The 12,793-nt window shown below is 37.9% G+C and overlaps 1 protein-coding gene across 11 annotated transcripts in view; it reads right to left on the bottom strand.

The window, feature by feature from the left end:
* Positions 1 to 12,793, bottom strand: part of LOC148354263 (calcium-activated potassium channel subunit alpha-1a) — a 268,595-nt gene that overhangs the window by 74,486 nt on the left and 181,316 nt on the right. For 5 of the 11 annotated variants that reach the window (XM_088351070.1, XM_088351063.1, XM_088351066.1 and 2 more), the window contains exons 14-19: positions 12,067 to 12,222; positions 11,745 to 11,854; positions 11,541 to 11,609; positions 10,101 to 10,112; positions 5,126 to 5,212; positions 3,865 to 3,941 (exon numbers count right to left, since the gene is read on the bottom strand). In XM_088351070.1, the coding sequence (XP_088207196.1) occupies positions 3,865 to 3,941; positions 5,126 to 5,212; positions 10,101 to 10,112; positions 11,541 to 11,609; positions 11,745 to 11,854; positions 12,067 to 12,222 (511 nt within the window). Of the gene's footprint in view, positions 1 to 2,514; positions 2,524 to 3,864; positions 3,942 to 5,125; positions 5,213 to 10,100; positions 10,113 to 11,540; positions 11,610 to 11,744; positions 11,855 to 12,066; positions 12,223 to 12,793 lie in introns of all 11 variants that reach the window. The other 6 variants (XM_088351069.1, XM_088351064.1, XM_088351071.1 and 3 more) reach the window with 2 other exon arrangements.

Here is a 12,793-nt window from a genome sequence, read left to right as displayed (position 1 = left end):
TAACTTTTTACTAACTTTAACGCTGAAAGCACAATTCACGCCATGATCTTAACACTAGTCAAAAACTTAACTGAGTTAACAGATATATATTAACTCTGAGTTTTAGCGGAGGGTAACTCTTTAACCCAAGTATAGTTTGAGAGTTTAAGGTATATTTTGAGTATACATGTTTTAGTTTAACCATTAGCATTGATAGTACTAATTTAGAGAATGTTACAATTGAGTTAAAGCTGGAAAATATAGAAATTCACACATAGACAATTACACATACTTTTTATCTCAATGGTAAGAGCGTGAATTTTGAGTTTTAAAGCTTTAACATTGGTACTACTACTTATAGAACAGACTTGATTTGAGCTTGAGCTGCTTTAATCGTAGAGTTAAATATGAATTAATACTAAAAATCAGAGTTCATGTTTTAAAAAGTAAAATGTTTACCATATATATCAGTAAATGTATTATCAAAAATGGCTTCTGATTTTTGTTCGTCATATAAGTTATTCAGAGACTAAAAGCATAGAAGAGAATACATTCAGACATTGTAGTCACAGACAATTCCAGATAATCCTAAACGTAATTACAAACGGTGGTACTGGCATCTCAAATGTTGTTATGCTCGTGAAGCCCCGAAACCCTAGGGAAGCGGGAGTGAAAGTCCCCTGAGCAGCGTCTCTAGATTGCCGTGACTCCGAGCAGCAACAGTCCCCGCTCGCCATTCTCTCCTCGGCCAGGTGCAAACCGACAGCCCTCTAATACCGTCTGGCGCCTCGGCACGAGGAGAGAATGGAAAAGGCCGCTTCCCGGGGACGGTTGTGATCCCGTGCGGACATGCATGGGGGCTTGGAGGACATGCAGAAAAAAGTGGTTTGGGGTCTTGGTGACAAAGAGGGGGTGCAAACTGCAAAGATAACCGTTCACAGTCATGAAGCAGTCGGGAGGGAATGGCGGGCGTGAACGGCAAGGCTACTGGGTCATGCTGGAACTTGTGCACTTCAGAGTTTTTACTAGGGGGTTTGAGGTAGGGGGGCGCTTCACTGGGACCACACTCAATGTATGTTATGTTCCGACGAGTACGGACACATGGGAAGTGTTTTGTGGATGGAGGACACGGCACAGACACGCTCGACAATGTTTTCAGACTTCTCGCAAATGGACGCGTTTCTTCAGGGAGGGATGACGAAAACGTATGGGCGGGCCTGTCTTGGGCTGGGTTTACATGAGTCTATTTTAGGATCATTGCCATTTTTCTGATGTGCAAAAAGAAAAAAATATCTTTCCTAATATTCTTGTTTATCTTTATTTTTATCTATTTTTTCCTTAACTCTCTTATTACATGTGCATACTTGACTGCCATGTTTAATCTTATTGTAATTCTAATTGTATTTGATTTTTTTACATGCAATAACCATGGCTTTCCTAATTAGTATTAGCTACAATTAGCATTAGCGATATAATTACGTGAAGAAAAGCTTACGTCTAGGAATCTTTTAAGAAACATTTATCAAGCTTGTAATGCTATCTCACTCTCTTCACTCATTCGGTATTTTGTGTATTTTATAATTTTATATTTAAAAGTGAATTTCACATAATATATTTCATTTCAAATCAAAAACAATCTCCACTTTAAGCGAGTGTGAACACATGACCAAATAATAAATGACAATAGTGACAATACACCTTTACCTATGACTTACTTTCGACTTTATAACAATTATTACAAAAATTCTGAATGTTCGAGTTGCCGCTTTGCGATTTGGGTGTTTTAATGTTATTTCAATGATATCAAAGGTGTGGAACAAAATGTTGAATTGAAACTTCAGTGCAAACCCAGCCTGAATTTACGTTTTTGTAATCAGGGATTTTTGTCGAATTGGAACGATATCTTTTGTAAATACTCAATTCTAAATATACATCTCATTCATGCTGTATTGCTCGTGGGATGTATTTCATTCCTGGTACGTTACCACCATCTAGCGGCAAACCGTCGCGACACCAAACTGACTCAGAACAAATCAACTTTGAAGGCTTCTGAGATCACATGGAAAAAAAAGAGAAGTCCAGATTGTTTTCATTATGTTTTGGCAACGTGATTTGTCATTTTTGTGGCGTGGGCGTTTTGCTGGGATTTGGAAGAAGTTCCCACAAAGCACCATCACAAACACAAAACCTGCTCTGACAGATTGAAACCTCAGCTCACGATTGAGGCCTTCGAAATCTTCATCTCACATGTGCAGTCCATTTTCCTGGCGCGTGTTCATTATACTCATGGGGACGGGGATGGTTTTTGTGCTCTATAACGCCATTTTTCTTTCAACGGAGCAGTGATGTGAAGGCTCGCTTCTGCTTGGTTTTGAGCACAGTGTCAAAAAATGAGAAGAGAGGGATGCAGAAGCTACACCGGTAACATGCAACACAGAAAAAAAGTGCGCTAGCCGCCGAAAAACAGACGAGGAGGAATCACTTTGGAGAAGATAGTCAACACTCAGGTTATTGTTTTTTTCTGTTCTTACTCACAATAAATCACTAGCAGTGAGTAGTTACAATTAAGTGGTGATTTCCAAAGGCAGCAAAGGGAGGAAATACATCAAAAATTGTGTCACTGGTCATAAAAGAACATGGAGAGAACAAAAACAACTGAATGGAACCAACTAGGATAGACCAAAAAGACTATACAGTAGCTATATACAGGTTACACTATCATTTTGATATTATTAGAATTCTTACTTCTCTATTCAGGTCATTAAATGGGAATAATACATAAATACAAAAAAATCTAGCATAATTTCCATAGATACATTGGACTCCTATGTTTTTTTTACACTTTTTAAGTTGTATTCTATTGTTTTTTTAAAAGTGTTACATCCTAGTGTTATACATTTATTGATAACAATGTTATACATGATTAATTACATTATTAGATAACCTAGTGGAAAACCTAGATTGAAAGTATAGATATAAATTGTTTGTTTCTCAAATGAAATTACATGGTTATGGTCAAAAGTGTATTTTTCTTTAACCTACATACAAATATGTAAAGTATTTAAGCTGAATAAATAATACTAACAAAGTTAAAATAAAATAATACATATATTCATAAATTATATAATGAATATGAAAATTCAATAACACATTTTGATAATTGCAAATTGTATTTTTAGTAAGTTAATTTGCTTCAGTGACTAATAGCCTATTACAACATACACTTTTTTAAACTTACAATAAAAATGACAACAAATGTTGAACATATCTATGAAAAAAATACATTTCAAAATAAGATCATACAATTAAAATAATAATAAAATAATGAAAAGTGTTATGGATATTTAAAGAAAGTCATTTATATTTCTAAAATAGGTATTTAAAAGAACAAATTGGGCAAAAAACGATTAGTTTGACTAATAGCTATAATTTTTTTTAAAAGCCTTTTCAACTATTTTTAACATTTGAACTCTATTTTAATTTATACTGATGCCCTTTCAAACACACATGGTAGACCGTAAATTGCATTATCATTTATTAATGTCCATCATCAGACTATACTGATATTAATATTAAATCTGCAGAATCAATGGGTAAATAAAATAAATAACTTAAAAGATGAGAGCAAGAAAGTACTAGCAAAAAAAGTAATCAAAACTGATAGCAAACTTAGTCTTTTTATATTACAAACCCATTTGATTTTTTTTGCACTTATTTACACACTAAATATCGAGGAGCAGAGACACGACGACGGGATGGTAAGGTTTTAAAAGTCTCAGACGGACACATCACGGGTAATGTGGAGGATAGAGAGGAAGGGGGGAGGAAAGTTTAGGGAAGGGAGGGAGAAAAAGGGAGAGCGGACGTACAGGCCGGGGTACTCACGTCTTTTGCAGCCGCATTTCTTGATGCGCTTGGGGTCGCTGATGTCATCGTGACACGCTTTGCAGTAGAAAAAAGCTCTACAAAGACAAATGTGAGTCTTCAGTGTGTGGCAGCGGGAGTGCCATATTTTCACGACTATCAAAAGCCTTTATTTTAAGCTGACCATGCGCCTTATAAGACAGTGCGCCTTATATATGGATCAATATTGAGTCGCAAGGTTTCGCAACTAAGGCAAGCAGCTGCCGACTACATTTTGTATGCGAAGTAGCCCGCGGTGTATGCTGGAATATATATACTGGCGTTTCATTTACTAACCAATATGTCATTCATCATTTGAATCGGTCACTATTGGCTATAGTTATTCGGAGGTAAAGGAGGCGGGTTCGTTTTAGCATTTACAGGCTCGTATAGGCTACAGTGGGGCAAAACAAAGCCTGCAATTGGCCAAAAAAGATGTTTTGGTTGCTCTACGGCCAGGAAAAAACTTTTTTATTACTGTAGTCTCTATTTGTAAACAGGAACTACGGTGCTTAACAAATAGCTAGCAAGAAACAACGTCCATCCATGCAGAGATGCTTCTCGGTGGATTTTTTGTTTGTTGGCATTATTGCTAGTTTTGAGTGTGTAAATATTTTACACGGTTGGATTTGCCCTACTCACGAATGTAAGAGGACCATGGTTGCGTATTATTATTGAACGTGATGGCTGCAAGACGACTTTGGTGAGCGACCCCAGCTTTATATTTTCCCAGTATCTTGTTTCAGACTGATGTTGATGTTTCTCTGATGAGGCTATTTTTTAATTCAATTCAAAGTGTTTATTGTCATATACACAGTAGAGAACCACATTTCCCACAATAAAATTCGTACTTTGCCGTCCACACAGTTGACAGCGAAAAAGAAAATAGAAACTAAGAAATGCTTGGCATTTCTTGAATCCCAAGAGATTAAACTTCCTAATGATATGCGGAAAGACGCATTTGAGTGATTGGTGTCCGAGACACTTATATGCTTCTTTTGCAAGCCATTGGAATGTTAAGGGGTTAACAAGTTTGACTGAACTATCTGACTGTTTGGTTGACATTCCCACTGTAGCACCTTATAGTCGGGTGCGCCTTATGTATGGAGAATATATGACAAAAAACAATTTTTTGGAGGTGCGCCTTATAACCTGGAGAGCCTTATAGTCATGAAAATATAGTAGTTTAAGCAGTCTCGGGAGTAGTGTTACAAAGGGAACACAATTGTGTGCTTGGGGTCACCTCTTAACTTCCTTTGCATCGCTGGCGATAAAAAATCCCAGCGTTCCTTCCTGCATTTTGACGTGGTTACCCGGGTTGATGAGGATGCTGCAGAAGAGGACACATAAGACAATAGGAGCTTATTCATTTTGTTTTTGGGGAAGTGGCACTGCTGATGCTCACGCAAACACCACGGGCTAATCAAGAGGAATGGTACACACACACTTTTGTCAAAAATGAGAAAATGTCAAGGCACTTTTGGAGCAAATTAGAAAATAATTTGATGATCATGGATAAACCTTTTTTCGTCATGAGATGAGGTAGTAAATTATTTTATCTTATTTGATTATTGCAAACAAATCAATTTGATTGAAAGTACTGTCAAAAAAATTGCACAAATAACAAAGGATAAATATAAATAGTCCAAAAATACTTCAATTCTTCCTTCTTATTGGCACTTCAGTGTGCATGTAATTAATAAAGTGCAAATCACAAATGAAAGGTGTTTAAGTAATGGATTGCCCATGTTATATCCTTAAAACAGAATAATACCGAATTCTCAGAAAGAGGAGGCAAGTGGAGGCAAAGCAGGTGTATAAGGAGGAAGAGTAAAGGAACTAGAACCATAAGAAGGATAAAATTAATAAGAACAATAAGAATATTAAAGAGAAAGAGGAAGGAGTGGAAGAAGAAGTAGAAGGAAGAGAGTGAACGAAACTAAAAGAACAAAAGAGGATTCAGAAGGATGAGGAAGAGAGGAAGAATACAAAGAAGAAGTGAGTACAGGGAGAAGGACAGGGGGAAAAGGAAGAATGAAAAGACGGACAATGATAAAGAACGATAATCAGTATAAGAAAAGGGTATAATGGAATACAGTGACAAGGTGAAGAAATAGATCAAGAAGCATAAGGGAAATCCAGATAGGTAGAAAACGAAGCAGTAGAAGAAGGTGTAGAGTGAGAAAGAGGAATGAGAGGAGAGAGTAAAAGAAAAATAAATGGATTAGTAAAATGAGGAGTAGAAGGGAGATGAGGATATAGTCGTAGAAGAAGCAGAAAAAGAAGAAACAGAGTGAGGAAAAGAAGAGGGATGAGTAAGTGGATAAGATATGGTGCTTTTATTTGAGTCTGGAATGAACCTCCTCTTATTAGCTGATTTATTAACACAATATTTGGTATTATTTTTTATTTTTTCAAAGTTTAAGTTGAAAACTGCAAAAGGATGTGAGTGCGGCCTGTTGTTGCAAATGGCTGTAGCATTCCCCCTTAATTAGACTAAAGACAAGAAGAAGAAACATCACGCACGCACACATTAATGGTTACCTGTGAGCGACAGTCATCAATGACGTGAGTGCGAAACCAAATTCTTAAAAAAACACAAGCCATTTACAGACCTTGAAGGTCACACTCCTCCACAACGTGAGCCCAGATGAAACACCCGACGTCCCAATCAATATTTGACTTTTTTTATGTCCGATATTTCCTCCGGGCTCTCACACACTCTAATCATCCTATCACGAATATCAAGGGAGCAATTGAATCCATATCTGGTGAAATTGGCATGCAGGTAAGATTTCCAATCGGGCAATCTGCGATCGTGTCAGAAGTAACTCAGATTAAATCGCCCCCGTCACGATTTCAGCATGCTCGTTAGTCAAAACTTAGAAAGAAACACGTCCACAAAACGCTGCTGCCCCCGTGAGAGATTTTTGCAGTTGGCGAATGGAAAAAGCTCAAATAGTAAGCGACAAGGCAGGCAGCTCATGTGAAGGCGTCATATTCGGATCGGCATGCGAGAGATACCAAAAACGACATGAGGGAGAGGGACGGGGCCACTGCGGGACAGGTACGTAGATGCAGACGGTTGCAGTAACTTCTGTGCAGTTGGATTGTTTCTCAAACACCAAACTGACAGGAAGTGACCTCACTTGAGGACATCTACTCCGAGGACGCACACACGGACGGTATGTGAGGGACAGGACAATGCACACGCATAATTGCACGCACTTGACCCCTTCCCCATTTTGTCTGCTCCCGTTTATCACATACATGCGCAACATGTGAAGCACTGACAACATGTGAAGGTGATTAAATGCAAAAGTGAAATGCGTATGGAGGGGGCAGGGGGTAAAATTCAAACTTTAAGCTGAAAAAAATTAAAATAAACATTTTATAAAACCGGCACTGTGCAGCCATTTTTAAATAATGGCATCTGCGGGTGAAAATTATTAATGACTTACAACTGTACTTATCACATATTTTCTTAACAAAACCCTACGCACACAATTAGATGTGTTATATTCAATAATACAGTAGAACCTCGGTTTTCGAACGCCTCTCAGTTCGAACAAATCGGTTCTCGACCAAAAATTTCGAGAAATTCTTGCTCCGCTTTTCGTTCAAAAAAATCGGAGTTCGAACGCCGGTACGCTAGGGTGCGACGCTGAGCGGCGTACGGGTGTAGATTGCCCCCACCCCTCGTGAAGAACTGTTATGACGTGCACTTCTTTTCGCTTTCGCTTTAAATATCGGTGAACGGAGTGTTTTAGCCCCTAATTATGCCACCGAAGAAGGTCGGTGCAAGCAGCTAAGTTGCTACAGATGAAAAAAGAGGGGTAGTGCGTACAACTATTGCATTTAAGAAATAAATAATAGCAAAATATGAAGAAAGTGTGCGAGTTTCCCTTCTTTCGAGGGAATAGAGCATGGCTTCTGCAGACCACCACAAAGGTAAGAAATCCTATTCATAATTATTTTCTTTATTCTTTAACCGCTCACCACTTTTTGTGGAAACCCGGGTGCTAAATGACGTGTAAACGACCTGATTTTTTTAGTTGTACACGTTCATGTTAGCGTTATCTTTTGTACGGAAGATAGCGAACGTACGATTAGCCTGGGTTAGCTTCATGTTTACGTTCATTGTAAACATTCAGGGTGTTGGAACGGATTAAAACGATTTTACATTACTTTGAATGGGAAAAACGATTTTCGGGGATTGAACAAACCAGTTTTCGAACAGGGTTCTGGAACGGATTATGGTCGAGAACCGAGGTTCCACTGTACATTGTAACCATAGCTATTTCATATAAAATGTCCTTGTTCATTTTTTTAATCCATCCATCCATCCATTTTAGTAAGTTTAATTAACTTGTCTTAAAGGGACACTGGATTAAAGCACTTGCATTGGAAAAAGTTGCATTATTAAAACCAAGAATTATAATAATTTGTCAAAGAAACAAAAAAGTATTAAGTCAATTTGCCCGATGCACATGACTATTTTCAAATCTTCTTTTGTTCAGTTAAAGAACGTTTTTTTTCAATGAGCAAAAGGACACAAACGTTGGTGTTATTTCAAAGAAGTGACAACAAAAAAAGCGAGCAAGGTGGATTTACTAGGAGCTTCTAAAAAGACTGGCTAGATGGTTGGAATGGAATAAGCACCGTCAAGTACCCAACTTAAGAGGCATAAGAAGCGAGTTAAAATTTGCAATTGTAAACCAGAAATTATCAACCGATGGAACCATAAAGAATCACAGTATCATTCAGTGACCTGACCAGAATTGACAGCAAAAAACTCACTCAGCTTTATCCCGCTGGAGCAGCTTACAACAGGTAACTGGAATATCACCCTTAAAAATATATAAGGTTTGTAAAAATACAGTAATCCCTTGATTTTAGTGGTTAATTCCATTAGGGTAACTATATACACAATTAGCACTGTTTAGTCATTCACAGTTACCCTCATCCTGGATATTTTTATGCCGCATTGCACTGTGGGACTTATAGAACACACAGGAATGCAAAAATCCGGTTAAATCGCTAATGTGTATCGGTTGTTCTCTCTGGGACATTTAATTTAATTTTCTGCCCACACGGTAAAAATGCCACAGTTTTATCCATCGACATTCATTGTAAATCTATGCCATGCACGAGCACAACTGGTGAACAGATAGGAGATACTTTTGGAGAAAGGAGCAACCACACACGGTAAATCGTTGCTCTTGGTAAGTTACATTGATAAGATTGTCTTGTCAAAAAGCAAGGATGGAAATTATATTAGTTTGCTTAATGTAATAGTTTGTGCTCTGCTCCTCCCCCCACACCACCTGATCGGATCGCCTCACAAACAGTAAGGGGTAATTGATTTTTTTACTAAACATATAAGCAATTCATTTAGACTGCTGCAATTAGCACCCAGCCAGTTCCCCTATTATTCTGCCTGTGATGGCACTTGTAAACTGACGTGAAGCGCGTATTTATACATAAATGCAATGCACTGAGGATACATACATCGAACTGCCAAATGACGAGGGAATACGGTATTGTGGAAAATATCAAAGAAAGGCATTTCATGATAATATAAATTTCGTTTAAGATAATAAAGTCCACAAAGAACAAAAAAGTGCTATCATTGACTGAAAGCCCAGGTATGGAAAGTGAAGGTTCGATGTCAATAGCACTGAATGCATCATATTATCTCTCGGTCTCCACGATGTAGAAAAAAAAAAGAGATTAGCATCAGAATTTTTGGGGTGCAAACATTTCCAGGAAATCCCAAAACTCAAAGTTAAGCCATAACTGAAAAAAAGAGAACTGAAAGTGAAAAAAATTGACTCGGCGAAGGGGGACTGGTCGAAGACCAAATCAAATAAGAGGTAGATGTGGCGTGGGTGAGAAAGCGAGCGAGCGGGCGAGCGAGCGTTGGGCCTTGGTACAGCGACAACAGCAAAGACAAGAAAACAAACATCTCCAAATCATCTAGTTTCCTCTCTATCTCTGCCTGCAAAGAAGTTAGTGCATTGAGCACAAATGGACACCATCAAAAATACCAAAGAAAAAGAGTTAGGAGTGAACAGAAAAACAAAAGAAAAAGAAAAAAAAGTGGCCTGTGTGAGATAGCATTTGGGGAATAATCCGTGGGGGGGTTCAAAATCCCAAAGTCAGAAGCGTTAAAGTAGTGGCGGAACTTTGGAAGTAAGATAGGGAACAGGGCATACCGCTTTCGGCTTCTGCAAACAACAAGAACAAAATCGCAAATCAAACAAGAGAACACAACCGACTTATGCCAACGTTTCTGGCACTTTTTCCCCCATTTTTGAGTCAAATTTTCAAAATCTGACACGTTCTGTCAACACCTGTACAGCAAATTCATATAAACCGTCCAGAAATTTCTAAAAATGTCATAAACGTATGTGGTAAAGATTAGGCTTCTGGTGTTTTCAACACAAAAAAGACACAAACAAAACATAAAGACTGAATAAGGGGGAGAGAATAGGAATTGAGAGTAAAAGGGCAACACCAAAATGTAAAGAAAAAAACCCAAAAGTTAATAAAAACAAGGTAAAATACCGTCACTGTCATGTAAAAATAATGTTTTGTTTATTTTTCTGTGTCCATTATCCAAATTGTCTCTCTTAAAGAGCGATTGAAACGTTTAACATTATTCTAAATGAGTGAATGATAAATGCATTTATTTGGGACAAATAAAGTTATTTTATCGTCTTTAAAGAACAATTATTTTGAAAATACGGTTTTTATCACTCAACAGTGATGACAAACATTTTTTTAAATTTAGCTTGGATTTTTATGAATCAAATACGATACAATAGGATAAGTGAAAGCATGCAATAAGCAAAGATAAATACTTACAATTTATGACTACAATATGAGTGAAGTCATCTGTAAATGCATTATTATTTTTTCTTTTTCCTTCCGTAGTGAAAATAACTTCTTTTTGATTGTTTTTTTTAAATAGTTACTAAAAATAATCCTTTTGTGCACTAAAACCATGATGATTAAGGCCCAAATGTAAACTAAAATGTCTTAAAAACGAAATAAATGAATAATGATCCATCCATCCATCCATTATCTGCACCGCTTATCCTCAGTAGGGTTGCGGGGGTGCTGGAGTCCATCCCTGCAATCTTTGGGCAGGGGACACCCTAAACTGTTTGATAGTCGGTCGCAGTATATCTATAATATTTTATCCGTGTATATATATATAAATATATACATATATATTTTTTTTTGGGTCAGATAAAATAAATATAAGACATTAGATTGATACTTTCAATTTAACAGGGTAGTTCTAAAATCATCATTTTAATATCGTAGATGTAAGAATTTATTTTTAGTGTGGCCCCTCATACAGACAAAAGCAACTGACATTACAGCAATAATTTTCGTTATCGGAACTAAAAAATAATATTGATTAGGAATAAAATGACAGGGAAACAAGAGGAGATAAATGAGGTGTGAGTGCGTGAATTTGATTCTGTAAAATTTCTGTGTGTGGAATTTGTTGGTCCGCTACAATCTAATTCTTCAGAAAAGATGGATTATGTAATTCTTGTGGTTCCATACAACTGCAGAAGAATGTAGTCTGTTTCATTCAAACTCATTATCGCAGTATCAGTTGTAGTTTCTCCCGTACAAACCTGCTCTCTCTTTGCTCGGACTTGTACTCGATGGCAATGAGCAACAGCTTCAACTTCACGTAACATAGTCTGTCGGGGGGGAAGAAATGGGGAGAACGTTAGATGGTTCTTCTTGTTTTATAAGTGAGTTTTTGCCTTTGCTGGACATAAAACCTACCGTGGGCAGTGGGCTGGCTTAGTAACCCAAAAGGGTAAAATACTTACTCGCACACTGTTGGGAAGGAGAGGCCCACAAAGGCACTGGACAAATACTCTGTGTACATCTCATTAGCCACGCCCTCCAGATAATATTTCTGCCAGGTGTCCTCCTCGATCTGGAAATAAACAAGTTGCCAATGTGGTGCGCACATGTGCGACGTTATGTATTAATCCATCATCGTAACGTCATGAGAATCATCTTTTGATAGAAACAGAGTCCAGATGAAACATGACAAATGGGATGTCACCATGGTGGGGATTTCCCCTCCGATCTCCTCCAGAATGAACTCATTGATGTGAATTGAGACGGGATATATTGGAGGTTTACCTCGATGAAGGACCTCATGGAGAAGAGGTTGGCCAGCATGGTAGAGAGACCTTGGGCCAAGCAGCTTTGGGCGATGAATCCCGCTTTTAGCTCGGCTAGGCAGATGGCGTCGTCGCCCTCCTTCCAGTTCCAGCTCGGAATGTTCAGTAGATGGGCCTTTGATTACATGCAAACGAAGGAGTTTACTAACTTGATTTCTGTGCAGAGAAGTGAGGTACGGATACCTGCCAAAGAACTTGTTGAATGTTAGTCAATTTGATCTCCAAACCAATGGAATTTTGGCAATAGAATGCAGCTAAGTGGCTAACGTGAGTAGGTAGAGAAGGAAAACGTGGGGAAAGTTGAAGATGTCTGAATCACAGGCACTATCACGTGCAGAGCTCAGATGCATAAGGTAAGTGGCCAATAACTGCTAAACAACTGCCAAAACAGGCTACCTTCGCCAAATGGTCAGCCGTGCCTCCGTAGTAGTACGATGGCTGCCACAAATGTTAACCTCTTCTAAGGGCATCTTAAGTTGTGTAATACTATAGTTAAAATGGTCTAAGTTCATTACTTAAAAAAAAAAAAACTAATGTCCATGAGATTGTCCGAGCATTTTTGTTTATTATTTTAGTCAATAATGTTTTATTTGAACTAATTAAGCATTTGTGCACTACTTTGGTTTGCTAAAACACAGACTGGGGCCTTAATAACTAAAAATAAGAACAAGTCATTTACACCTCTG

Source organism: Urocampus carinirostris, chromosome 13, assembly GCF_059441175.1.
Source record: "Urocampus carinirostris isolate Australia breed hairy pipefish chromosome 13, RoL_Ucar_1.0, whole genome shotgun sequence".
NCBI classification, from domain to species: Eukaryota; Metazoa; Chordata; class Actinopteri; order Syngnathiformes; family Syngnathidae; genus Urocampus; species Urocampus carinirostris.
The sequence above is the reverse complement of the archived record's forward strand: the minus strand, read 5'-3'. Positions and strand labels throughout refer to the sequence as shown.